The sequence below is a fragment of the Drosophila miranda genome, chromosome 3, assembly GCF_003369915.1.
Source record: "Drosophila miranda strain MSH22 chromosome 3, D.miranda_PacBio2.1, whole genome shotgun sequence".
In the NCBI taxonomy this organism is placed as follows: domain Eukaryota; kingdom Metazoa; phylum Arthropoda; class Insecta; order Diptera; family Drosophilidae; genus Drosophila; species Drosophila miranda.
Window position 1 is genome coordinate 10,796,686 of NC_046676.1, and position 27,542 is coordinate 10,824,227.

General features: G+C 46.1%; 5 protein-coding genes and 1 pseudogene across 6 annotated transcripts; 2 read left to right on the forward strand and 4 right to left on the reverse strand.

Moving 5' to 3' along the window:
• Nucleotides 1-1,962: 1,962 nt before the first annotated feature.
• LOC117187705 (protein 5NUC) lies at nucleotides 1,963-5,209 on the reverse strand. Its single transcript, XM_033390417.1, has 6 exons — nucleotides 4,948-5,209; nucleotides 4,745-4,880; nucleotides 4,424-4,680; nucleotides 4,082-4,358; nucleotides 3,716-4,019; nucleotides 1,963-3,658 (listed from the first exon to the last, which is right to left on the reverse strand). The coding sequence occupies exons 1-6, from the start codon at nucleotides 5,145-5,147 to the stop codon at nucleotides 3,099-3,101; spliced, it is 1,734 nt and encodes a 577-aa protein (XP_033246308.1). The 5' UTR covers nucleotides 5,148-5,209; the 3' UTR covers nucleotides 1,963-3,098.
• Nucleotides 5,210-6,401: 1,192 nt separating this feature from the next.
• On the reverse strand, nucleotides 6,402-10,172 carry LOC108160266 (protein 5NUC). The gene is made up of 7 exons (XM_017294141.2): nucleotides 10,081-10,172; nucleotides 8,317-8,547; nucleotides 8,106-8,256; nucleotides 7,793-8,049; nucleotides 7,451-7,727; nucleotides 7,094-7,394; nucleotides 6,402-7,028 (listed from the first exon to the last, which is right to left on the reverse strand). The coding sequence occupies exons 2-7, from the start codon at nucleotides 8,538-8,540 to the stop codon at nucleotides 6,478-6,480; spliced, it is 1,761 nt and encodes a 586-aa protein (XP_017149630.1). The 5' UTR covers nucleotides 8,541-8,547; nucleotides 10,081-10,172; the 3' UTR covers nucleotides 6,402-6,477.
• Nucleotides 10,173-10,746: 574 nt separating this feature from the next.
• On the reverse strand, nucleotides 10,747-13,890 carry LOC108160265 (protein 5NUC). Of its 2 annotated transcripts, none has more exons than XM_017294140.2 (7): nucleotides 13,777-13,890; nucleotides 12,933-13,178; nucleotides 12,702-12,852; nucleotides 12,386-12,642; nucleotides 12,022-12,316; nucleotides 11,658-11,955; nucleotides 10,747-11,587 (listed from the first exon to the last, which is right to left on the reverse strand). In XM_017294140.2, exons 2-7 carry the CDS (start codon nucleotides 13,169-13,171, stop codon nucleotides 11,022-11,024), a joined length of 1,806 nt encoding a protein of 601 aa, XP_017149629.1. In that variant the 5' UTR covers nucleotides 13,172-13,178; nucleotides 13,777-13,890; the 3' UTR covers nucleotides 10,747-11,021. The 2 variants fall into 2 exon arrangements, with proteins under 2 accessions (XP_017149629.1, XP_017149628.1); XM_017294139.2 differs by lacking the exon at nucleotides 13,777-13,890 and adding an exon at nucleotides 13,245-13,682.
• Nucleotides 13,891-16,491: 2,601 nt separating this feature from the next.
• LOC117187706 (RNA polymerase II degradation factor 1-like) lies at nucleotides 16,492-17,611 on the forward strand. The gene has a single exon (XM_033390418.1). It carries the CDS (start codon nucleotides 16,825-16,827, stop codon nucleotides 17,389-17,391), a length of 567 nt encoding a protein of 188 aa, XP_033246309.1. The 5' UTR covers nucleotides 16,492-16,824; the 3' UTR covers nucleotides 17,392-17,611.
• Nucleotides 17,612-18,196: 585 nt separating this feature from the next.
• On the reverse strand, nucleotides 18,197-23,049 carry LOC117187704 (annotated as a pseudogene).
• A 583-nt stretch (nucleotides 23,050-23,632) lies between these two features.
• On the forward strand, nucleotides 23,633-26,745 carry LOC108159009. Its single transcript, XM_017291883.2, has 4 exons — nucleotides 23,633-24,092; nucleotides 24,148-24,788; nucleotides 24,848-25,769; nucleotides 25,832-26,745. Exons 1-4 carry the CDS (start codon nucleotides 23,798-23,800, stop codon nucleotides 26,422-26,424), a joined length of 2,451 nt encoding a protein of 816 aa, XP_017147372.1. The 5' UTR covers nucleotides 23,633-23,797; the 3' UTR covers nucleotides 26,425-26,745.
• The last annotated feature ends 797 nt before the right edge of the window (nucleotides 26,746-27,542 follow it).

The following is a 27,542-nucleotide window of genomic DNA, read 5'->3' on the forward strand; positions in this document are numbered from 1 at the left end:
CTGGAACATGATCTGCAAACCGATCAGGACCTAGACCATCTCCTCCGATCCCTTCTGTTCTGTTCTGTTCCGTTCGGAACATCTTCGTTCATGAATAAATTCATGCCAGTCCAAGCCGCATGTACATACATTTATAATAAACTTATTAAAATATGCACAAATGAATGCAACGTTTTCAATAAATGTGTTTTTCTGCTTTTAGCTGAATGCTACAGGAATAGATGGGGTGTATAAGTCCGCAGGGTAGGCTTGTAACCAAGATGGGAACACTTTTCAAGGGAACTTCGGAGCACAACTGGAGAGATATTCTGCTCAGTATTGGGAATTCCTCGTAAAAGAGTACTAGGAGATCCCTTACTATAATCCATAAATGATGCTTCAACTAATATTTATTAAGATCTGATCATATTTGCATCAAACATTACACATCAATAGGTTGGCTATGTGTTAGGGAAAATTAGTCCTAGAATTTACACAGATTTATCTCTCTACAACACTCTACCAAAACTAATTATAAACTATTAGGAACATGGACTACTCTCTACAGCTGTCTTTGTACTAGGCCTCCAATCTTCGAGTGTGTATGCGTATTCCCAACCATCCCACTATGAAGGTATTTCAAGGCATTGGCTGTCCAAAGCTGGCTTTGTTCCCCTTTCTTGTTTTTCCTATATTGCCTTGACCATAACCATATCAACGGTAAATAATTTCGATCGCAGAGCAATGCAACTGAACAAAACAAAAACAAAAAAGAAACGAGAAACGAAACCAAATGAGCATTTGGCCATTGGATGAGGATGAGGCTAAGACTGAGGCTGAGGCTGAGGATGGCTAACTGCCAATCAAAGACGAGGGGACGAGAAGAGAGAGCGAAAGAATTGGGGACGCCGATGGTGGGGGGGCGGGGGGGAATTTGTGGTAGATGTCTATGCAAGTTCGAGTATCTTCTGGTTGAGCTGAGCTCTTCCTTTGGCTGCTTCACGTCATTTCAGATTCCATGTCAAAAGGTGAAGCCAATTCAACGATTCTGGCGAACTGGGCAAAAAAATCACGACTAGCAGAACAAAACAACAGCAATGCCACTAACCGCATCAACACGAAAATCACTTTGAATGGGGGGTTGGGTTGCCAGGGGAAGGGGTAGACACCGAGTGGTGAAGGAGTGGATTCGGTTGATTTCAACTAATTTGTGAGTCGCGCAACTCATTGACCCATGCCTGATCTGCTTCCACATAACGTTTCTCATGTCTCAATTCGATATAGAACAAATGACAGATACTGATAATACCTACGGCTACACTGAAGGAAAAAATATGATGTACCCTTGCAATAGAATAGATGAACGGTGTTCAAAATTATATGCAATATCTATGAAAAACAATCCATTAAAAATGGCGAGATAGCCCTGTGGCTTTGGCTATATTTAATCCAGCTAATACTATATCTTGCACACAATTATGGGTAGTATGCTCCACTGTTAGAATTTGATACGAGGCTGTTATTGATCTCCTGCCGAGCTTACATTTCTCAGTGTACTTCACACAAATGGCCAATAAACTTTGAGCCGGCGATCTTCCCATCGCTAATATGGCCATTAGACTTAAACGTTTAGAGGTTTCTGGTAGGAAAAGAAAAGCGGTGCGGTGCGGTGCGGCAGAGCTAGAGCTAGAGCTAGAGCTGGAGCCAAGCAGGAAGCCAAGAAGCATTCTTAATGAAGGGAATCAAAATAGAAATTGAAGAAAGACGGAAGTTGGCGTTTTATGGGCAGACAACAGACACAAGATTATAGCCAACTCGGAGTCGGATCCGGATTCGGAGCTGGCAGGGGGAGTCGAGGAGTTCATTTGCGAAATTGAAATGCCACTGCCATGGCCAACATCATGCGGGATCGCGGCTGGTGTGAGTGTGGGTGGGTTCAAGAACCCCTCTGAGCCATGACTAACCGAATGACTGATAGCTGAATGGCATGGCCATGGCCCAGCTCCAAGAGTCCAAGTGCCGTGCAGAAATGCCCGGCTCTGCACTTGACCGACGTCCGAACGGCAGGCCCTAGTCGAGGCTACATAATTACATACTCCTACCATACCAATCTCCATGAGAGGGAGCTTCAGCTCCAGCTCTAGCTCCAGCTCCTCCTCAGTACCACCTAGTTTTGTAGCCAAACGTCGACAGCAGATTGTGTTTATGTCGCCTACGACCAAGTCGGATTCAGACAGAGCTGCAGATCGAGGAGGAGTCATGAATGTGGATGTGGATGCGGATGTGGGATACGGATGCGGGTGCGGGTGTGTTTGTATGTGTGTGCGCGCGAGTATGTGCTTCTCACGACAGCAGCTTGGACTGGGACTGGGACTGGGACTGGGACTAGGGCTGGGGATGGGGATTGAGCTTGAACACGGAATGACGCCGCCAGTAGCCGCATTGAGGCCAAAGCCAAAGCCAGGGGCAGAGGCGTTTGCTATGGCAAGGGGGACGCAACACGAGCTTGATGACTATTACTATGTGGGCAGAGGTCGGCGGGGTCCGTTCTGTTCGGGGCTGAGCGTGAACTTCTCATGAAAAGCCTAACCATGGGGAATTTAATAGTGCTTAGCACTAGCAGAAGACAGCCCAGAACGAACATAGAGCTGAGACTCCAACTCCGACTCCAACTCAGACAGAGACAGCGACAGCGACAGAGCGACAGCAACAGAGTCAGAGGCACAGAAGTAGATACAGATAAGTAGCATTCATTTGGTAGTCAATTACAGGGAGCGACAGATGGAATGGAGAGTCCAAGTCATGCTGGTAGCACCTGGAAATATGAACTTGAAGACCAGTGTCAGATCAGTCACAAGAAGTTGAGCGCTGATCTGGAAAATATGCGCATGCTAGAGTTCAGTTCTCCCTCGACCATATGGGAGAGGTCAATGCTCAGGACCGGACTGCTGATCGTTGTAAGAGATTACGTAAGTAATAGGCAAAAACAGAAGGCCAATGTGAATGCTAATGATAATGATGTCAATGAGATCGTTTTGCACCTTGTATCTAAGCAGCAGAAGAACAGTCGTAGATGCAAAATGATCTGATAGTGTATTATAGGGCAATCTTTAACGTAATCATTGAAGGGTGAAGTGAATAGGGAAAAAGAAAATGAGTAAAAGCCTTGCCAGAATCCTGCTGGAGCAGGACGCTTTCCTCTCCAGACCGATGATGCGCTCCTCACGCTCTGGATAGACGATCTTGTGCTCCTGGAGGTACCTGATCAGCGCCTCGCGATCGTTCATCAACAGTTTGGAGAACTCTGGCTGGTCGGGATCCACAAAGCTGTGTCCATCCCCGCCGGCCAGGAGGAAGTAGGGCACAATCACACCATAGTACTTTTCCCTGTCGACGATCTCGTAGAAGGGTATTTGACAGTTGGTGCACCGGGCGCGGATCGACGAGATACGCTGGCCCTTGGTCCGGTTGTAGTTGAACTTGAGGCGCAATCCGGACACCTGTAGATAGCCCCCAGTCGACTCCGTGTCTCGCTGATCAGCAGAGTGCTCCAAGGCCTTCATTAGGTGATCGCCACTGATTCTGGTGTAGTACAGGTCGCTGTCGAAGGGCAACACGGTCATCACGTCCGCCTCCGTGATGGCCCCCGTCTGGGCCGGACCGATCGAGGCCCGTATCCCTATCGGGGATGTCTGTATAAGGGAACTTTCAAATGAATGCCCTGTCGAGCCCCTACCTCCCGAATTCATCAACCCAATGGCCGCATCCGTCCAGTGTTTCCTTTCACCCGTCTGCTCCAGCACTCGGGCATAGACCAAGCTGTCCGCGATAATGTTCCCAAAGTTACACTCCCCCAATCTGCAGCTGGTCCGATCCCCGTTCAGGTGCACCATGGTAGTGCCTACCACGTGTTGTTCCATGTCGTCGATTACCTTGCGCTTTCTGTCCAACAGTTCCTGGACATCCCGGCGGGGTTCGACCGAGTTGTCCAGAAGAATGGGATTGCCCTTGAAGCTCAACATGTTGCCGACATTGTCGAACTGCATAGGAAATGGGGTGGAACCCTTTAGGGCTATCTAAAGGTCCAGAAGGTAACAATTACCTCCAGATCGATGAAGCCCAGATATTTGGTGAAGGCATATGCCTGCAGGACGAGCACCTTGATCCCATCCGGCTTAAAAACGATGGTGGGATAGCGATCCTCGGGCAGTTCCTTATCTGGGGGCTTGCCCGTGTAGAGGAACGTGTGCGATTGGCCGCCCACGACGATGTCCACATCTGGACAGTCCCTGGCTATCTCCTTGTCCTTTTCGAATCCGGCGTGTCCCAGAGCAATGATGATGGTAGCCCCTTGATCCAAAAGCTTCTTTGTCTCCGCGCTGCAATGAGATTGAAAGAGTTAGCCCAAAGATAAATGCAATCGACTGCCAACTTGATCCTCAACTTAATGGCGGGTATCTCTTTGGTGAAAGCCACATCGCTTGGCTGGACACGATCTTTAGTATCCGGCCGTATATAGCCCACAATTCCGATCCTTGTGTGCTCCTTGGTGATGATCGTGGATTTAACCAGCTGCTTCAAGGCCTGCAGCTTGGGCACCTTCCGCAGATCCAGGTTGCAGCCCAATACAGGAAACTTGACCAGCTCCAGAAACGAGACGAGTCCATCGACGCCATCATCGAACTCGTGGTTACCCAGCGCCTGTGGGAGTCCGCCTCGGCAGTGGTAGTAGTAGCTAGGATATCGCGTATTCCCACCCACCTACCATGGCGTCGGGGGCCAGCATATTCATCAGCTGAGCCACCATTTTCCCCTTGTAGGTCGTGTACCAGGGCGTGCCCTGGAACGTGTCTCCGCCATTCAAATAGATCACCGTGCCCGCCTTCCTGGCCTCTGAGACGCTAAGAATGAAACGAAGATTCCAATCAGTGAGCTGGCTATCGGTCTTCCCACTTCCTGGACACTCACGCAGTGGCCACGCGACCAAATCCCCCAAAGCAGCGTCCCTGCTTATCGTCGCCCGCCTGGCACTTTCCACCGCTCTCCGACTGCGGATCGAACCAGGAGTGCATGTCGTTCGTGTGGAGCAGCGTGAACTTGATTCCGCAGCCGTGCCTCAGCAAAATCAGAAGCATGCCCACGAACAACTGCAGGTCGGCATTCAACATTGCACAGTTGACGTTTCATCGATTGAAGGGAAAACTATAGACGACTCTGTTCAGCAGTATGTACATATGTACTAACTTCTAACTAACTTCGTTCTTAGGAACAACAAAACGAGTTGTAACTGGAGAACAATAATTATGCAACTTATGCAATAAATTCCTGCACTCCGTTCGTCTATTCCTTTTCCAGATTTTACATGACATGTCACTTTAAATATCTACATGCATTCTACATTTTAAAGTGCTGCATTCTTTTGGGCTGGTTTGATTTGTACATGCTTAATACTTGTTAATTTGGTGCATACTTTTGGGGTGACAGGCTTTTCGTTATAGTTTTATCATGTGCGCTATGGAAATTTTTTGTTCACTATTTTATCAAATAATTTATTAATGCATTAGCCGCTTTAGTGCACATATAATGGCGAATGATAGTTATTGATCAAAAATCGTTCGAAATGCTAATAGTTTTCGCTGGACCGTCAAAGCCTCAACATGCGTGCTAAGCATAACCTGTTTAAGCTCATTTGGATGCTGTTTTTTATCAGCGAGGTATGTATCAGCTATACAACTCCACTTAATATATCAAACTGATCCAATAATTGCTCAAAATATTTTATGCAAGATCACATCAAAATTTGAATTTACCAACTTGAAATGCAATTGTGTGGATAAACTATACTGCACTATAGATTATTGCTATCTGAAGTCGGTCAATCGGAGCTACAAATATCTGTCCGGAAAACTTCATTTGCTACAACCTCCTATTACCAACGTTAAGGTGCGTATACCCTATTATTTCTGTTATTAAATTATATTTTCTATTGGAATTATTAAGGTTAATGCTGCACTATACCAACGGTTAAATGGCTACAAACCATTTCTCTACAATATTACCCTCGATGCCTGTAAACTATTGAATAATCGAAAGTCTAATCCAGTCGCTAATTACTTATTCGGCATATTTGAGAAGAGCTCCAATTTGAACCATTCATGTCCCTACCATGTAAGTTATTGATCCTTCCAGCTTGATCTGATTCTATATTTATAATCACCATTCGACTGCAGCACGATCTTATTGTGGATCAGCTGGCCACCAACGTCATAGATCATCAGGTATCAGCGGTTTTGCCCTTTCCGGACGGCGACTACCTTTTGGAATCACATTGGTTTATTGACAACATCGAACGAGCTGTCTTCAAGGTCTATGGAACTCTTTCATAAATTGTGAAATCCTAAATACTGTCATTGTTAATTTTCTTATGCTGATCTGATGGGTCAGAAACGTTTAAAAAACACTCACACAAAAGTTTAATAACGAAATACCAACAGAAGTTTAGCTCAGGACACGCATCGCCAAGGATGATAGCAGAAGCAGGGACACAGAGGCAAAGAGGCCACCTGCAGCGCCCTTAAATATAATGCGTCCTTCCACCTCCGGATAGATGTAGTCCCGCTCCCGCAGGTACTGTCTCACGGCCTCATTGTCCTTCCGCTGCAGACGCTGGTGCTGTGGGTTGTTGGCCTCCTTCCAGACATGACCATCGCCGCCGTTGAACAGAAACTCCTGCACAATCACATTGTAGAAGGCCGCGTCGTCGAGGTCGCTGTAGGTGGGAATGCGGCAGGCGGCACATCGAACCTGCACCGAGACGACGCGCTGGCCCTCGGGTTTGCTGGGGTTGTAGACCACGTGGATACCGGAGACCTGCAGAAAGGGGCCGTCCGAGTCCTTGCCACGGGCAGCCGCCCCGTGCTCAAGAGCATTGCGTAGCGTCTTGCCAGATACTCGGGTCATGAACAGGTCATTGCCCCAGGGCAGAACAGCCAGGATGTCGCTGTCGGTGATCGAGCCGTCGGACTTCTTCTCGATCGAGCTGCGTATGCCTGCAAGTTGAAAGAACTCCAGGATAACAAAAGGATCTAATGGAGTATTGGAGCATCCTACGAACCGCCTCCCACAATGACTGCGATTGCCGCATCGGTCCAGTAGTCGCCGCCCTGCTCCTCCCGCACGCGACTGAAGACCATCGCATCGGCGATCATGTTCCCCAGGTTGCACTCCCTGTCGCGGCACACCTCCTTTCGTCCCTCCAGGTAGACCTTCGTGTGGCCCACCACCGACTTCTCCAGATGTATCACGCTGGGTCGGTACACCTCCAAAAGGTCCAACAGATCCTGTTCCTGGGCCACAGAGGCATTCAGCAGGATCGGTGCCCCGTCGAACTCAAGCAAATTTCCCTCAGCGTCGAACTGGGAATATATAGATTCAGTTATCGGCCACAGACTAGCATAGTTGTGGCACCCACCTGCACATGGATCTTGCCCAGATATTTTGTGTAGGCATAGGCCTGCACCACAGGCACCTCCTTGCCACTCTTCTGCTTGATCACTGTGGGATAGGGACCTTCAATGTGTTCTATATCGGGCTGGGCGCCGTTGTAGAGGAAAGTGTTGGTGTGGCCACCAATAACGATATCCACCTCGGGGCAGTTCTGGGCTATCTCCTTATCCTTCAGATAGCCAGAATGGCCAAGGGCAATGATTATCTTGATGCCCTGAGCTTTCAGCTTCTTCGCCTCATCACTGTCAAAAGTGGGATGCGATTAGGGATCACAACTATCCCAAACTAAGCCAAGAACCAAACTCACTTGATGGAAACAACTTCCTCGTAGAACTCCACCTCGCTCTGGAGGGTAAGCTGTCTAGTATCTGGCGTCAAATAGCCAATCACACCTATCTTGGTGCCCTGGGTCTCCAGAATCGTAGAGGGAACCAAATGTTTGGTGGCAGCCAACTCGGGCACTTTCCTCATATCCAGATTGCAGGCCACCACTGGGAAGTCGACCTCGTTGAGGAAGGGTATTAGGCCCTCCACTTTCTCATCGAACTCGTGGTTACCCAAGGACTAGAAAAGAACATATTGAGATTAAGAATTCAGCAGATCTTGAGCTCTGGACCTACAATAGCATCTGGTTGGAGTTTGTTGAGGAAGCTGCTGGCGATCTTGTCCTTGAAGATGGTGAACCAAGCGGTGCCCGTGTAAGTGTCGCCAGCATTGAGGTAGAACACGGGCATTCCTCCATCCGCCGCCTCCTTGCGGTACTTGCGAACCCTGATAGAAAGGGATTATATTAGCTGATTGTTCCAGAGATTGGATAGAAATTCCCCCTACTCATAGGCCACTCGTGCGAATCCTCCATAGCACTTGTCCGTATTGGCATCCTCCTGGGAGCATGTGCCGCTGTTCACGTTCGTCTGCTCGAACCGGGCGTGCATGTCATTGTTGTGCAGGATAATGAACTCTGTAGCCACATTTGCCTTGCGCTCAATGGGATTTCCTTCAGAACGGTGGGCTAAAAGAATTACTAGAATGCCGTAAGCCCAGTGTAGGATCATCTTTGAGCTGCAGGAAATTAAAGGTGATATTTTCATTATTGTAACGCTTAAACAAACTTTTGTTAATTGTCGCTCAAATCTTTATAGGTCTAAGCATCTTTGTTTGATCAACAAAAAGCTCTTGATAGCTATTCACGTATTTGGTATTTATCTGGGAGAGCGTTCACTGTCCGTACAATGTTTTTACAGCACTAGCAATTAATTAAGTGACAAATGACACTCCATGTTCATCTTCTAGTTTCTCCCAGAACAGACTCTTTGCGACTGGCTAATTATAGTTATATTAAGTGGTTTTTCGCAGCCACTCGAGTGATATCTGCACCCGTATATAAGATCTCTCTGCCCATGTACCATATCATATTGAAACGGAAACCGAAATTCAAACCCAAACCCAAGCAAGTTAGCACAAAGTGCGAAAAAAATATATACATATATACTGAATTCAAATGATGAGTCGCCCCGCAATGCCACTTTGAACGTAATTAATTTGTTTGTTCAGCAAAAAATCATTTGGAGCGTGAGCCAATGACTTTTTTGGGGGGGGACAGTGGCCGGCAAAATATTGCGGTCAGGCAATTAAAAAACTATCTGAGATCTCATCTCCTTGATCAATCCCCAGCAAAATAGTTTTCAATTAGTTTGAGGCGCCACATGCTCTCAGGGAGATAAACAAAAGAGGGCAATAAATTGGGTAACGGAAAACAAACCATATTTCAATATCAATTCAGGCGGGTATTCGCAATGTAAATAAATACCACAAAACGCATAAATCACCTGGAAATTTTGCACAAAACAAAACCCTCAAATGTACGTGTTTTTATACAGAAATGAATAAATTTCACACACATATGTACCTATATTTCGTTTTGAAATTCTGAAAGATATACTGAAAGCTGTGTGCACAGCTTGAGCCGGAGCTTGGGTTGGGAATTTCAAAAGAAACAGAATTGTGTCAACTTTTGGGTGCAGGCGACAAAAGCATTTCACTCCCCACTTATGTATAAATCACTTAATGCCATCACTTAATATAATCTCACTTGTGGTTTCTAGACTATCCCGCATACATATAGACTTTTGATAGACACAGATACAGGCGGCATCAATCATAGCAAAAAATCTTTCCAGACTGTAGCTTAGCAGGGGATTTTTCTACCCATTATATGTATTAGATAATGTAATAGGAAACAATAAGCTGTTTAGGGATCAACAAGCGAAACGATATATCACGACACTAAGCACACATGGACCTCAATGAATATCCAAAAAATATTTAAGGGCTTGTATTCGGCATAGCCCATAGCTATCTAGCTAGAACGAAAGTTTATGGCAGTTTTGGAATTTACACCTGAGGAATTCCATTTGGTTAGTGCACACAAAATATTTAAATCTGATCGACTATAGAAATCACTTTTGTTTCACGCGAATGGCACCCGCCCTAAATGGGCAATTACTTCTACCAAATTCAGGTAAGGAGTTAAGTTAGTGATCCCATTTAATTTACAATAATTTCTTGATTGTACGCGATTAAAATAAATACAACCTTTGCAAGCAGTGTCTATGATCGCACTGAGCGTCGAGCACGGTCTGCCGATGCCGGGCGGGTGCAAAATGTGCCGGTCCGATTTGTTATGACTTTTATCGGAATTTGCTTGTTCATGCCTGTAACGAAGATCGCCTCGGCAATAAATGGAGAGCATGCGAAAGAACTTTCTCTCTTTCCCTCCCTCTCTCTTAAGGGAAGCTGTCGTCGTGTCTTATCACTCGCGAAGTTATGCAATGAGAGCGCAGCGTCTCATTTCTCATTCTCATTCACAGCTGCCATCTCTCTCACTCAAATGCTCGCCCATGGAAAGTAAGAGTCTAGTGACCACGACACAAACTTAATTATAAATGCGAAAGCTTGCCCAGCTTCGGGTGCCGAAGCTTTTGACACCCTTTCGAATCGATCATTGCCGTAGCAACTTGTTGTGCGGTTGGTTTATCTTTAGATCAGATCGTTCCCTGATCAAGAATATCTTCTAAAGTGGGAAATCCTAATCAAAATTACTACTACTCTTTGGAAGAGTATAATATCTTGCTCTTTCAAAAAGCAGGCTATCACAGCATGGAAGCTGTCGTATCTTATCGGTCGCGAAACAAAGTGTAGTTGTTATATCAAAGCATACAAATATTCCCATTGAAAGCTGTCACGCAAATAGAACAAAACTCTAGCGGATAGGCGGTATTTATTCCCAATGGAAATCAAAAAAAGTATTCCTAATTTAAGTAACGATTTTGCACAAAATGTATTTGCAAATATGCCTAGATAGTAGTATGTCCTGGTTGAACCTATAAGACCGTAATTGGAAGAACGAAAGAGCATACAATATACATATGACGAATATGACTACAAATCGAGCTAGTGGCAAACGTTTACATAATTTCATAAAATACAATACATGTGCTCTGCAATGGAGGGAGGATACGAAGAGAAGGATTTGTTTAGTTTATGAATCTGGTGGCCAGGGACGAGATCAGGATGAGGGCGATGGACGCCACAATGTTGGCCCCCGAATCTTTGTCGTCCTTCTCGTGGATGACTATACGGTCCTGGATCTCGGGATAGACGTAGTGCCGTTGAGTGAGGTAAACGATAACGGAGACTATATCGTTGCGCTGCATGCGAATGCTGAGGGGGTCGCTCTGCTCGGTGAAGGTGTAACCGTCGCCGCCCTCGAGCAGGAACTGGGGCACGATCACGAAGTAGTTGGCACTCTCGTTGACCCTGCTGTACGAGGGCACGATGCAGTCGCCGCAGAGCGCCTGCGCGGAGACCAAGCGCTGACCCTCGGCGTTGTTGTAGTTGTACTCCACCCGCAGGCCCGACATCTGCAGGAACCCGCCATTCGAATCGAGCAACCTCACTCCAGCCGAGTGCTCCAGAGCCGCCAGCAAGGTCTTGCCCGTCACCCTCGTGACGAACAAATCGTTCTCGAAGGGTAGGACGGCAAGGAGATCGCTACCCGTGATATTTCCGTCCGCATCCTTCTCAATCGCAGCTCGAATTCCTACAGAGAAATCAGAGTTACATACAGTCGGAACAGGAATGGGTTTTGCACTTTGAAGTGATTGACCAACCTCCTCCCTGCATCAGGGCAATGGGTGCATCTGTCCAGTATTCGCCACCCTCTTCCTCCAAGACGCGCGCATAAACCATGGCATCGGTGATCAGATTGCCCAAGTTACACTCCCTCATCCGACAGACGTTGCCGCCCTCGAGATGCACCTTGGTGTAGCCCACAATAGAGTTCTCCATAGCGGTCACATTGGGTCGGTACACCTCCAGCAGGTCCAGCAGCTCCTGTTCCTGGGCCACGGAGGCATTCAGCAGGATCGGTGCCCCGTCGAACTCAAGCAGATTTCCCTCCGCGTCGAACTGGGAATATATAGATTCAGTTATCGGTTATCATTAGCTACAGAGTGGTTTAGTTGTGGCACCCACCTGCACATGGATCTTGCCCAGATATTTTGTGTATGCATAGGCCTGGACCACTGGCACCTTCTTGCCGTTCTCCTGCACCACTGTCGTAGGATAGGGCCCACGCACGGCCTCCTGATCAGAGTCCGTGGGATCGGCCACGGGCTGGCTGGAGTCAAGGAAGGTGTGCGAGTGTCCGCCAATGACAATATCCACCTCCGGGCAGCTCCTTGCTATCTCCTGGTCCCTGAGGTAGCCCGAATGGCCCAAGGCAATGATGATCTTGATGCCGTCAGCTTTAAGCCTAGCTGCCTCAGCACTAAAGTGGAATGAAATAGTCACTCCATCTTCTTTTCGGATATGCATAAATGTTAAGGGATGAACTCACTTGATGGCCACTATTTCATCTACGTACTCCACGTTGTTCTTGGAGGCCAGAATTTTGGTGTCTGGCGTGAGGTAGCCAATCACGCCGATCCTGGTTCCATTTGCTTCGAGGATGGTGGAGTTGGCCAACGACTTGGTGGCAGCCAAGTCTGGCTCGTTGGTCAGGTTGAGGTTGCAGGCCAGCACGGGGAACTCCACGTCATTCAGGAACGGGATTAGACCCTCGACATTTTTATCGAACTCGTGGTTTCCCAGCGACTGCAAAGGAGGTGGGGATTTAGTCTTGTTCGGCAAAAGTGGAGAGCGCCAGCACTTACGATAGCATCGGGCTTGAGTTTGTTGAGGAAGGCGCTGGCAATCTCATCCTTAAAGATGGTGAACCAGGCAGTTCCAGTGTATGTGTCGCCGGCATTCAGGTAGAGGACGGCAGGTCCACCGTTCTCAGCCTCTTTGCGGTACTTGCGAACTCTTTTTTTGGGGTAAGAGAAGAAGAAGGTTGATTTGGTAGATTAGAAAATGTCCGAGGGCCAAATATTCAGCGTACGCACTCATAGGCCACTCGGGCGAATCCTCCGTAGCACTGGTCCGTATTGGCATCCTCCTGGGAGCATGTGCCGCTGTTCACGTTCGTCTGCTCGAACCGGGCGTGCATGTCATTGTTGTGCAGGATAATGATCTCCGTGGCGACATCGGCAATCTTTGGATCAATGGGGTTGGATCGGGCTGTCGGGGCCAGCACGGCCAGAAGCGAACAGGCGGCGATGAAGAAGGTCCGGGCAGATGGCATTTTCGCACTGGAATGGCAAAGGTTATCCGTGTGATTAAACAGCTAAACCAATCCAGTGCCGTAAATCAAATACCAAATGATAACAGTTGAAGGGTTATATCAAGCCCTTCCGCTCAGCTAACCATCTAATTTGAGATGTTATCACTGGCAGTACTTATTAGCAAATATTTATCAATCACGAGCCCCGCCAAAATCGCACTTCGAATCATTTAATAGTATGGTTTATGGAGTGCCTTAAATCTAATCGGCAGCTTATCAAGCTCTGCGTGTGCAAATACACGCTGAACCCCATTCACCCATCCGATTCCATGCGATCGAACTTTTTTGGCTACTGCCATGGACAGCCACTCAATTAACTGGTTTCTTTCACAGCTGTGAATGGTAATGGCGATGAATCGGAGCTGAAGTTGAGCTTGAAACGCTCTTTGGCTCTCTGTGCGGCTAATGGCTGGCTAATGAGACTTCTGAACGAAATCTGTTTCCGATAGACGCTGCCAACTCAAACGAAACTCAAACCGAAACTGAGACGGAGACGGAGACGGAGACAGAAACCAAGCGATTTGGCCGTGAATTTAGGTAGGGGCAGGCCGTTGAACGCTACTTACATGCACTCGTCACACGATCCACGGGCTAACTGACCCGAAATTGGCCAAAACAGCAGCACGGCACACAACCGTTATAACCGAGCGGAGTACTGAGAGCCGACAACCGACAACCAAAATTTACTGTTTCGCCGAGCGGGCGGAGTGGATAGATTGCGATAACGTTTCGGCCCTGGCTCTGACTCCGCTCTGCTCTGCTCCGCTCTGTGGCTCTGGGAGCGTCATTATTTATTTGTTATTAACCTTTTTTTTTTTTGCATTATTATATTCTGGTTTTTGTTTGTTCAGGGGGCGGTGTCAGAAGAGCGCTTATCACCCCCGCTTCTTCAGTGTCTAATCAGATGAATTGGTGGTTGTGGTGCAGATAATCGAGGGGACAGCCTATACAGCGTATATTACGCTGTATATCTGTATCTATACTGCTGAGTCAATGCCAATCACAAAGGGGCAAGTGCTTGTCGCCAAATACCCAAAGCAATTGCCAAAACAGATCTTGATCTTCCCACGTTGGCACAAATGATCGCAAGCTTTTACGGGAATCACACAGAACCTTACAGTAATGTACATATAGTAGGATCCAGTAATAGAAATGGGTAATGGCAATGGAAATGCGAGATAGAGAAAACCCCTTAATTAGCGAAACTTTGGATCAGATCGTCCAATCGCACTGAAACCGAATATTGTGATCGCACACAATGTGCTTTTCAAGAATTTGTTTTTGAAATAAAATCCAATTTCATTGATAACAAAGCTGCTCCTTGTTCTGCTCTGATTTATGATGCATTTGGGCGGCATGGTAACCCAAAAAAATTTGATAGATAAAGTTTGGAAAGATTTATGCGTCTGCTGGCAAAAATGTCTGTCAGTATGAGGCCCAATGACGGGATTATAATTGTTTCGGTTTTTCGCTTGTGTGATGATCATTCAATTGGACACGAGTTAATGCTCTCACACACTCACGCTCACTCGATCTTACCTCAATTATTTGCTGCCACTTGCCGCGCGATCTTTCAAACTGTTCAATCAGATATGTATGTATGTGCCCACGGCTCGAGTATATACTATACACACGTACGTATGTCCCCACATCTGAGGCAGTCAGTCGACAGCTGGGCCAGTGGATGATGTATTATGTGGCTGGGCTCTGTTGAAGATGGCGGCAGCTCTGCGAGCACAGAGCTGGATGGGCCTAAATTACTTGGACGAATATATAGGTAGGTACTCGCAGCACTTTCCTCGCCTTTTTGTCGTTTAAATATACCCCAAAAAGAAAAGAGAACTAAACAAAACCAATTGGGTTGGTTCGAAAATAAAACAAAAATGCTTAGTAAAGTTTAACACGTAATCGAGAGTGTCGGAAAAACAGAGCAGCGCAAGAAAAACAACATGAAATATTACACAATATCAAGTGAGAGATGATAAAGAGATAAAAGAATATATGAGGCTATTGTGGTTGACACAATACATGCCTGCATATTGCTATAAACATATTGAATATCCGGTAAATTATATATTACATATATAGTGAGTCATCGACTAATTCAATGAAACAATAGATATATGATACACAATGTGATATGATTGGATACATAATGAGATAGTACGGATCCAACAATAATAACAATACTAAACTATTGATTGATAGTTCCTAAAGGCTATTATTTCTATACAATCTCTAAGGATATGATAGACCAAAAATACATTCAGAATGCTTCAATTTATGCCTCTAACAATTCAATTCCAGTTTGATTAAAAACTATGTCACAAATCAATCTAATACTCAATCTATTTCCCTTGCCATAAGGAGGAAATACAGGCTGAAAATAGGCAAGCTTATGAAAAGAAATAACGATTTGTTTGTTTGAAATATTTGCAGCAATTCGATTTATTGTCTTTGAATTTTTCCAATATAATACCTATATGTATGTGTGGCTCATATAGCAACAATAAAGCAAGAGTTTCGTTGGTTGGCAGAAGTAAACAAGATTTGATTGATATTTAATTGCCATGGCAACTGAAAAACCTGGGTGCTGCTACCCCTAATTTCTCTCAGTGCACACACATAGGTATAGGTGTGCACTTATCATTGCAATGGCAGGTCAAACTCACGAATCGTCGACATTCGGCACAGTCCTCGGGGGCAACGAAAATCGAAGAGCTGAATGTGAAGCGTGCCAGCTGCAAATGCCCGATCCGACCAGCCATAACCGAGCGGGGAATACCCTACTATAATAAAATAATAAATGAAGACTTTCTTCATAATAAAATAAATAAAATATTTATGTATTTATGTACCCTGAGATTCCCCTGGAGATGGAATCACTTTATTGCTGCGAAGAGCTTTTGTCGAAAGATTTCTGTAACCATCTTTGCCGCAAAAGAAGGAGACAGCATGCAGTCTTTGTGGCCGAACCCAACCGAAGGGATCTGTTCGATTCGGGATGAACAGCCACGAGACAACAGCCAAACGGAAAGGGAAAGGGCAGGGCAAAGGGACACGAAAGGAACAGGGAGGGGGACCGTGGCAGGACATGGAATGGTGGTAGAAGTAGAGGAAGCGAGAGCCAGGCTGTTGCCACTGCGCTGCTGCGTCTGCTGTGGCGGCTGCAGCCAGAGAGCAGCAGCTTGCCAGGGGTTGTTGCAATATCCTGCTGCTGCTTCTGCTCCTGCTCCTGGCCTGTATCCTGTTGCCTTCCCGCTTCAGCTGCCGCAGCGGCAGCGGCAGCAGCAATTCAAACAGCTGCAACAATTTTTTCCTGCTGTTGTTGTTGGACTTTGCTTTTAATTTCTTTGGGTCGTCGTCACATCCCCTAATGCCACCGCGCCGCCCTGCCACTCCGCTATGCTATCTCTGGTTCCTGTGGCACTTGGGGTTGGAGTTGCCCCTTGCCAGTCGCCAGTTGCCAGTTGGTTGCCGGGGTGCATTCGGATCGGAGCAGTTGTCAGTCGTTGCGATCGCCAGCTAAACGAAGGTTGTGCCGCGGACAGTCGAATCCCTTCCCAACCCATCCCAGATCGAAGCCAGAGTATCTATCTAATCCTCCGCCAGCCATGTCGGGCAAGCTGATCATGAAGCGCAAGCGTGCGGATCAGCACAGCAGAAGAGAGCACGAGCAGCAGCCGGAGGAGCGCCCACAACAGCAACAGCAGCGGCATCCACAACATCAGGAAGAGGCAGAAGAGCAAGGAGGACCGGAGAAGCGCCACCGACCCTTGACCCCACCTGCCGAGCAGCCAGCAGAGGGATCCGAGGAAGATTCCCCCAACAGAATTCTGCTCGAGGCCCTGCAGAAGATCATGGAGCTGCAGTCGGAGCTGGATGCCTTCGAGCAGGACCTGGACGAGCGCGATGGCTACCAAGCAGCGGTGGCTGACGAGGAGGAGGATGACCAGGAAGCAGAGAGCTTAGACGATGACAACCTGGACGCTGAGGTGGCTGCCCAATTCGCACCACCCACTCCTGGCCAGCGCAGCCAGGCCGAGGCTCTTGGTTTCGCCATGTGCGCCCGAGAGACTCTCCTCTTCCTGCAGAGCGAGGGCATCCCCACCGAGTCGCCGCTGTACCAGACGCTCCTCGGAAAGCTAGTCGGCCAGAGCGATGGCCTACTGCACGCCTAACCGAGAGAGCCGGGCCTCCGCCCCTCATTCTAGTCACTTTGCTGCGATCTCACTGCAAGTAAAACGAGAGGGAACCTAGGGGATGATCACTCCCGAGCTACGGGGTGTGTCACCCTGGGATCCGCGTAATCCTAAGCTGTTTACTCTAGTCAATTATTGTGAAGCAATATAAAAATGAGCGAAAAACAACAAATAAACCACTATATTTATATAAATTATGATAGAAAAAGATAAAGAAAGGCATTTTTACTGATGGGGATGAATTTGAATCAATGGTAAGCATTAGATTTCCTGGAAAATTTGCAGATTGGATAAGGGATTCTTTACAGCGACATCTACTGGGACCATGGAAATGAGTATCATAAATTTTTATGAATGGGTAAGGGTTACAGTTCCATACATTATAAATTCAGTAAGCAGGTATCTGCCACAGTAATATCCTTTTAATGACTAGTCCCTCGTTAAAAACAGCTACTCTTTCGCGCACTTTACAATCTCCCAAATGATCATAAATAATGTAAACACAAATTCGAATTTATTAATTTTCCATACATTTTAAATATATTTATTGATTTATTTATTATTTGTGTTATTTAATTTTACATATAATAATTAATGAGAATAACTCAATCTCAATCGCAATATATTATTTCTTTGAATTCTCTTTGTAAGTATATATATCTATATAGTGTATATATATTTATTGTTGTTGTTAGGGCGGGGGAAGTTTTTTATTCGATTATTATTATTGAAATTGTTTACCTTTATTTTTTAGAGTTTTTTGTATAATTTGTAACAACAATAATTATTTGTAATAAATGGTTGCATTTCCTTTGTTTATTTGCTATTTCATTTATTACTGATATTGTTTTAAAAACTAGATTTTAATTGTTTTCAACAATTTAACGTTTCACATGGTTGTAAGTAAATGTTTCTTAAGTTTTTGGACAAGATATTCTTTTAATTTTAATTTTATTCGATTTGATTTGTTAAGTCATTGCATTAGTATAAGTTGAATTGGTTCGCTCGGATCTCCAAAGATAAATTAAACAAAGTATTAAATAATAACAATTATGGGTGTGTCAATTGGTGACCCCGATGCGATTCATTTCTGACCTGACCTGACCACTTTCCTACATACATTTGGCACACGCTTGTTCTTTCTACTTAAACACTATACAGAATCTTCATTAATGGTTTCAAAATCAGAACAAAAAACTCGAGCTTCGTAACGGTTTGGATTCTTGGTATTCAGAGTTATATTGAATTTAAGGGACGGCGGGCAAGAGCTATCCGTTTCATTGTCTTCAAGTCAGAATGATCATAATGGATAGGTTCCTCGCCGCTTGCCCTGTCCCGTGTCGCGGGTTAAGTACATACATAGTTTAATATTGTTATAATATCGTATTAGTTAGCTGTCGGTTTAACTTTAATTTCGCATATGTGTGTAAATTAATCGAGTATTCATTATGGTTTCGTTACATTATGATTTACGTTTGGCTTTAAGTATTCTTTTTACTCTGTTATTGTTGTCGTATCTTGGGTTTTAATAAAGTAATCATTTGCAGCATTGTCCGTATATGGACCTGGTATTCACAATCTCTGAATAACTCGCCTATTCGCATATTTTACGTGTATTCATGTGTTCCGTTAGTTATTTGTATTCGTTTTAGTATTCGATATATTTAATTTATGTTGAAATGTCGTGTATTACATAACTTCGTTTAGGTATTTTATCGTTTGTTTCTTGTTGTTGTTGTTTGCTTGTGTTTTGCCTCACCGTAAGCCTAGGCGATCTCAGTTAATAATGTAAATATTATAATTTGTATGTGTATATATATATATTCTTTATCTTTATCTTGATCTTTATCCGTATCTTTATCTTTATCGTTAGTTTTTGTCAAATATATATGCATATATAAATAAAATTATGATTTCAAATGTGCCCTCTGTAATTATTTCATATATTCATGTATTGTATATATGTATATATTAATATTTATTTAGTTATTTAATCTCATAGATTTTGTCTCGACCCGACCCGACCCCACCCGACCGGACCCTCAGCCCCAGGTCTATCCCTATACATAGCTTTGTCTTGCTTCGTCAGTTGAATTTGCTTTGTCTGTTATACTATCCCAGCTTTGAGCTGGGCCGCGAACCTAATTATTGATTCAACTGCCGTATCGATTGTAGCTCTAAGTAATCTTTCCATTATCTTGAAGATGTCGTGTAAATATAGATAAAAAATCGGACAATATATATATACTTATATATGTATGTATGTATATGTGTGTGTGTGTGTATATATCCATCTTTGACACAATTTTATCGTTTGTTGCCCACGCAAAAGTAAGTTTCAATCTGTAGATCCAGCCTCATCTTCATAGAACGTTAATCCTTGCACGCAAAAATATATATATATGTATAGTATATATAGATGTATGTATATGTTTTGTATGTTTCCATTTTGTAAATATTTCTCCCTCGTCATCCCTATATCATCTTATGCATTTAAGTGTACAAAGTATTTGTGATGTAGTTGTTGATGTTGATGTTGTTGTTGATGTAGTTGTTGTATTGTTGAAATCAGAAAAACTGCACTGGCAAGAACGGAAATGTACCAATATGTAGCGAAGAAGGATAAGCAGGTCTGTAAGAGAATGTTAATTGTATTTAGAGAGATGTTCTTGTTGTCGATCAATGCAAATAGATGATTGGATTTACCAATGATCATAGCTTTAGGCATATTCTACGAATTAAACATTACAAATAATCTAAGAAAGCTAAAATCGCATCACATTGACGCATCTATTTGCATTGACTCGGTTTATTGTGTGCAAGGATGAAGGAGTTCGTTCTCTTTTGAATGGTTGCTTGGTGATGTTGTTCTGTTCTTTAAAATTTCTTTTCAATACCTTACTAATAGCATATCTGGCACTGTAGCGCTTGTAGCGGTGTTTCTGTTGTTATTTTTGCTGTCTAATGTGTGAGTTTTGCTGCTGTTGCCAACGTTTGGCATTGCTCTCGTATAGGCATTGGCATTGGCATTGGCATGGGTTGTGGTGGTATTGGCACTCTTTTGGCCAGGCATGGAATCCATTTGGTTGAGTGTACGAATATAGGCGGATATTGAGAACGAAACATCGTTGTTGCTATTGCTCTGGTGAAAGTTGTTGCTGGTATTATTATTGTTGTTGTTGTTGTTGTTGCTGTTGCTGTTCGTGGTTCTGTTACAATTAGTGGTGTTTTTATTTGGGTTGTGGTTGTTCATGTTGTTGTGGGCTGATAGCTGCGGTGGGAATTTTGGTTGCGACTGATGAAGTTGCTGCTGATTTGGCTGAAAGCATAGATCTCTAGTCGACATCATGTCTACTCATAGAGTTTTTGCTCACCTTGGAGCTACCACTGGCGTGGTAAAAGTAGTTGGGAGTGCTGTTCTTCGCATTTTGGCCCTCAGTTCCGGGGCTTGGCGTAAAGTTCTTGCTGTGGTTATGGCTGCTTGGGGTTGGGGCTTTCATCGTCAGATTGTGGTTTGCTGATGCTGGATTGGTGGCACTTGTCGCGCCGCTCACTCGACCTCCGCCGGCACTGCTATGGCCCAGTAAGTTTCACCTGTTAACATGGCTGCGATTGTGGTTGGAACTAAGGCCAGTGCTGCCAATTGCATTCGATTGTGAGCCACCGCCCCCAGAGCCATGGCCTCCACCTCCTCCGCCGCCACCACCACCCCCGCCTGCTATAAATGGAAGCCCCATTAAAGCGTTTCTCCGCAGTGGAAATTGTTAGGGCAGCTCACCTGTATAGCTTGGTGAATGCTGATAGTAGTCCCGCCGACCGTACTCCGGCTCATAATCTGTGTTATCGTAGTGACCACCACCACGCCCGCCGCCGCTATTGATGCTGCCCACACCGCCCAGTATACTAGTGGGCGGCCCGTGGCCGTGTGAGCCATATGAGTAGCTGTCGTACGACTGATGTGGATCATAGCCAATGCCATCGTCATAGCCTCTTCTGTAAGAAATGCAACAGGTTAAATACCGATCCACTAAATCTGTGGTAGAAAGGCACTGTGACCCACCCATATGTCTCATCCATGGCCGTTCTGGCCTTTTCCAGTATGGACATCACCTTTTGCTTGGGGGCGAGCACATTTTTGCTGAACGACGACTGCTGTGAGCCCCTAAAATATAATGCCAAACGATTAAAAAGTGAACATCTATTTTCTATGATATATTAATACCTGTAATTATGGTGCGGTGTGTTTTTGGGACCGCCAGGGTTGTTAGTGGGACCTCCGGAACCTCCGCTCATCAGATTGTTGCCACTGGGCATGTGGGGGGCCTTTTTGTAGCCGCTCTTGGCGTTGTCATTGTCATTGAGGCTGGTGCTGTCCATTAGCTCGCGCAGCTGCTCCTGGCGTATGATGTCGTTGCTGTCGGGTATCAGATACTTCCTCAGCTCGGCCATGGCATAGGCGATCCGTGCATATGCCTCTGCTGGCGGGGCTATCGTTGATATCTCCACGTGCAGGTCACTGTTGAGGTGCGCATATTTGGGGTCCTTAGAGTTGCGCAGTTCCTCCTCCTTGACGCGATCCCGCATGGAATTACGGCCCAGCACTGTCATCTTGCAGAGCGTCTCCTCCTGCAGGCGGCGCAGCGAGTTGCCCTTGGGTCCCAGAAGTTTGCCAACAAAATTGAACTTTGGATGCTCTCTGATTGGCACCAGGACGCGCTGTGATATGCGAAGGGGCTTCTCCCGGTAGATGTCCGCGTACTTCTGCTCCCGCGACGGTATGCGCCCGGTTGTCTGGACTTTTTCAATCTCTGTAAGGGACGGACGCAATGTACAATGTTAGTTGGACAATCAATCTGGTAGTGGGAGGTGGAGTTCAAGACCACTTACCGCCATCCAAAAGCTTCTCGCCAATGGGAAACTTTCGGTCCATGCGATTCCTTTCGGCCATGCAGTCGCGTATGTACTCATTGGCCTTCTCGTTTATCTGAACACTTCCATTGCCATCGCCTCCATGATGGTCGTGGGCGGAACTGTCACCGTTGTGGGCACCGGGCCCACCACCTCCAGTACTTTTGCGCGGCTTGCCACTGTACTCGTTGTCGTCATCATTGTACGGGGAGAAGTCGCCATTACCGTCGTACTTTTCGGTCATGATGCCCGTGTCCGAAGCTTTGGTGAAATTTGGCTGCGAGCAAACGAGCGGTGGAAAACAATGCAGGGAAGCTTGGCTATCTGAAACAATCAAAATCAATTAAGCGGGGACCACATGATGAGGCGGGCGAACAACCCTCGGGCAAAAAGCACACAGAAATCACTTTTTATGAACGCATTCATATTGACTTGCAACCCACAAACACACAGAGCCACACGCACACACACACACAGTAACGTATACTCTCATACACTTACACACCCAGAGGCAAGCTCTGGGGGCAAAAACAACCACCGTGCGAATTTCAACGCCAAATCAAATTGTTGCCCAAAGCCAATTTGCTTTTGTAAACAGAACCGGTAAAAATTTTATCGTATTTTATTGTAGTCCGTACATAATAAGTTGCTATTTCTTTTTCAGTGTTCAGCGCCTTGTTTGGTCTAGATATTGCACTGCCAATCCGCAGTCTCTCCCCTGCTGCACTTTCACTTTTCAGTGGGACGCAGTTTTTCACCTATTTTTTTTTCTGTATTCGTATTCCTGCAATTTGCATCAAACAATTTAAGCTGCTTTGGCCAAGAGAATGGCAGCGCGGTTTTGGCTATAATTCGCTGCAGTACACACATTTACGATTGGCTTAATCAATGACGTTTATTACCACTGTTTATTAGCGTTCTAGTTAATTAATTAAATTTAAAATTTGTTGCGAAAAAACTGCAATTGAATTGGCGGCAGTGTGACCACGGATTTATCGGTAAAATATACCGTCCGACCCTCAGAAATATACCAAAATATACCGTCTCATTGTCAACATATACCGTAAATATACTGACGAATTGAAGTTCAATTATACAAATTCCTCGTTTTTGATATTCCGTCGAATATTACTAGCTAAAAAGATCTCTGAGCCGTGCCCACATAGTTTTATCCGATTAATTAATCAATTTTCTACTTGACTGGTTTATTTTAAACACTTGCTTTTATTGGATTTCTATATACCTTTGAAAATAAAATTTAATAGATTGATGAAATTTATAAAGTATACCATTATATACCGATATACCGCAAATAATATTTTTTGGGGGTCAGACGGCATATTTTTTCGCTGAATTCGCGGTCACATAGACAACATTTATAGACAACAAAAATCAATTCAACTAAAACTTAAGGGTGCCGGCTACTCCCAGGATATGAGTCACCTGCCAGTCAATCCTTTACACTGATTGCCCAAACATGTCCGATTCTAAGAGCCCCAACTCGTGCGTGGAAACACCCACAGCACCAGAATGGCTGTCGAAGTTGGAAAACCGTCGCGAACTCTTGAAGCGTTCAAAGCTGGGCCATGAGTCGGGGGCCGGAGCACCCTGCACCGAGTGCAAAGACAAATGTCCGGGCCTGGATCTTCACTTCTGGCGAAAGGTCTGCCGCAACTGCAAGTGTCGCAAGAATCAACACATGTGCACGGATGATGACGCCACCGGGTGGGCACAGTTCGAGATTCTTGGCCAGATAAGGGCGAAGCCAGCATGTAAGTGGTTTATCGCAAACAAAGCGAGTAACTCATTACAATAAATACCATTTAGATATAAAAATCAAGGCCCTGGCCAGCCAGCCGGTGCAACTGGAGTGGGTTCCCCCGAATGCGGCTCCCGATGTGGTGACGGATTACATGGAGAAACTGGGTCCTGCCCAGATACCCGTGGCTGGCAGCGATGCGGCCCACCGGCGGAAGCAGCAATTGGAGTTCCAGGTCCCTCCGCACGATCTGGATGCAGCTCTTTGCGATGGTCTGTCCGAAACAGAAGCCCGCCAGCTGCAGCAGTATGTGCAGAAGCTGCGCGAGCAATGCGTGGGCCAGGGAATTGTTGTGCGCGTTGGCAACCGCTTGACCCATGGATATGTTGAGCATGTGACACCCCCAATCCAATCGGAAGCGGCCAACAAGACCTGGCAATACCTGGGCCTCTCGCCCGTAGCTGATGCCACGCTGACAGAGCTACTGTCCAATCCGAAGGTGACCGATGCCTTGTCCAGCCAGGCGAATGCCCAGCCCAAGCTGCTTGTGGCCTTCTCGGAACCCTTGACCGACTCTATAACTCAGTTTGAGGAAAACGGTGCCCTCCACGCACAGACCAAGGAGAAGCTGCTGGGAATCAGCAAGCCAGCGCTGCAAAGTCTCGTGACCCATGGCGTCATCTATGACAAAGTGCTGGGCATGCTCCAGGTAAGAAGACACTTGGGACTTGATTTTGATGAACTTCATCAACTGAAATGCCCTTTTAGGAGAAGAACCTGAACATCTCAAGGGATCCCAAGCTGGGCCCCATCGCCGAGTTTCGCAAGGAGTACGTGAACAATCCACAATTTAGGGCAGAGATCAACACCATCTGTCCCCCACCCATGACAGCGGTAACGCCTCTAAAATCCTCGCCAGCTACTCCCTTCAACTCCCCGCTGCCGCTCAAGAATCCGGTGCAGGCCAGATTCGGTGCCCAAATGCGACAGGACACGCCCATGCGACGCGTCAAGTTCGGCGGCGTCTCGACCATTGTCTACGACTGCGGTCTGCCGGCCAACATCGACTATGAGCGCGATCCAGTCTTTGCCCAGATAATACAAGCGGAGCCCCTAAAACAGGCGCTGCTAGAGGCGCGGGCCGGACGTCCTCCTCCGCCCGTAATCATTGCCAGCTCGAAAGCTGCCGTGGAGAGCCTAAGTCAGCTGCGTGGATTGTCGCCCACAACCAAGGGGCAGCTGCAGCAAGTCGGAGTAGACAGGAATATGCTCCATTCGGCGGTGGCCAATGGTCCGTACTATGACCGTCTCTTCCGCACCCTTCAGGACAAGGGAATTGAACACGACAAGTGCCAGTTGCTGCAGCCCATCAAGCAGGTGCACGACTGGCTGCTGAACGACGAGCAGCTCCTCGACGACATTGACAAGGTGTTCGCTGACATGGCCAATGCCAGTCGAGACATTGCCTACGCTAAGCCCTACGGGGAGTTGCCCACCTCGCAGAGCAGCGATTCCGGCTTCCATTCGAAGCCCTCGACCCCAGGCTATGGCAGCGATGATCTTACCCCCGGCCAGGGAAAATTCACCACCATTCCAGGCATCGAAGACATGAACATGTATCCCAACTGTGCGGGCATGCCGGAGCAGTTCCAGCAGCTGCGTCTGCAGGGCACCGAGCCAACAGCGAGAGGTGAGATTATTCAGAGGGCACATCCCCATTCCAATCTAATCCTACTATTCATGCTTTCCTAGAGCCCGTGCCCACCATCAACTGCGGCGATTGCAGTCAGCCCATTGGCTGCGGAGAGGTGGCCGTCAAGGCGGAACGTGCCGGCAAGGAGATTGCCTGGCATCCCGGCTGCTTTAAGTGTCACACCTGCCGCGAGCTGCTGGCCGACTTGGTCTACTTCTTCCACCAGGGACAGGTGTACTGTGGCCGCGACCTGGCCATCAAGCTGAAGATTCCACGCTGCAAGGCCTGCGACGAGCTGATCTTCACCAAGGAGTACACGGCCGCCGAGGGCGCCACGTACCACATAAAGCACTTCTGCTGCTACCAGTGCGACGAGCCGCTGGCCGGTCAGCAGTACATTCCCGACGAGAAGTCCAACATGCCGCTGTGTCTGCAGTGTTACGACAAGTTCTTTGCCGTCAATTGCAGGCAGTGTCAGCTGCCCATCGGTCCGGCGGACCAGGGTGTGGCCTGGGGCGACATCCACTGGCATGGTCAGTGCTTTGTCTGCGCTGGTGTCCAATGCTCGAAGTCGCTGATCGGTGGCCGATTCTGTGTCAAGCAGGACTTGCCCTTTTGCAGTCCCACCTGTGTACGCAGCCGGATTCCATGAAAAATGTCACACAAACTCCGAACGGAACCACTTAACAGTATTTCAATGTGACTGCACAAAGTATGAAAGCATAATGTAGCCCCAATACGAACATTCAACTGATTGCAACAGACTCAAAAGTGCCTAGAATAGATTTCAATGCAACGATATTTACAACTCCAAACACTTTTGCCGTGCCAATAGACCAAATAGAGTATGTATACACCTTTAGTATATATATATATATATATATACAAGAGATATTTACACATTGGAAAGTATCATGTATACAGGAAACCAATTTTTATAACGCACACGAATTTTGAATAAAGCCTTTTAAAATTACAAAACTGCCTTTCTATCGAATATCGAAGGATTCAAATCCGATCATCAGGATATCGGTAATCGCATAATCCCTATCGATCGCAAGGAATAAAAGCTCATTTGGGGTATTCTTGAGTTTTGTTACGTATTTTGCTGGTAGTTTTTATTGGTAATTGCATTTCTCGTGTTTTTATTATTTAATCATAGTAATTCCACTTTTGTTGATCTTTCTGTGTATTTTTATGTGTATATGCATGATGTATAAAGTTCTTTCCAGAGTAGTTCATGCATTGCACAAAGCGAAACAAGAGAGGAATCACATTATATCGTATCTGCAAAATTACAATTGAGAGATAAGTGTTTTTATACGGTTCATATACATATATGCATTGTAGTGCGCTTGTTGTAAGAAAAAATTGTTTGCATCGACGTCTTAATTTTCCCTAAAATTATGCTACGCGAATAGGCTAAGTCTTCTGTTGGGTCCAAGAAAGCTAAGCTTTTAACACGCCATCTACTGGGTGCGCTTCGTCACCGTGGGCTGCCCATATTATTTTGTTTGGCTGACGTTTTAATCGGCCTCCTCCTCCCACTGTCATTTTGACAAATCGATAAAGAAAAAGGGAAGAACGAGGGGATGAGGCCTTGATTTCCGGGAGAAGCAGCTGTCTCTCTCCTCGTGGTATCCGAACAGTACGGACGTACTTATCCAGCTCAAAAAAAAAAAAAAAATTAATAAAAGGTAAAAATCAAATAAAAGTTCTTGGGAGACCAGCACGATCCGCCGGCCTTTCGGAAGAAAGACCCCATCCACC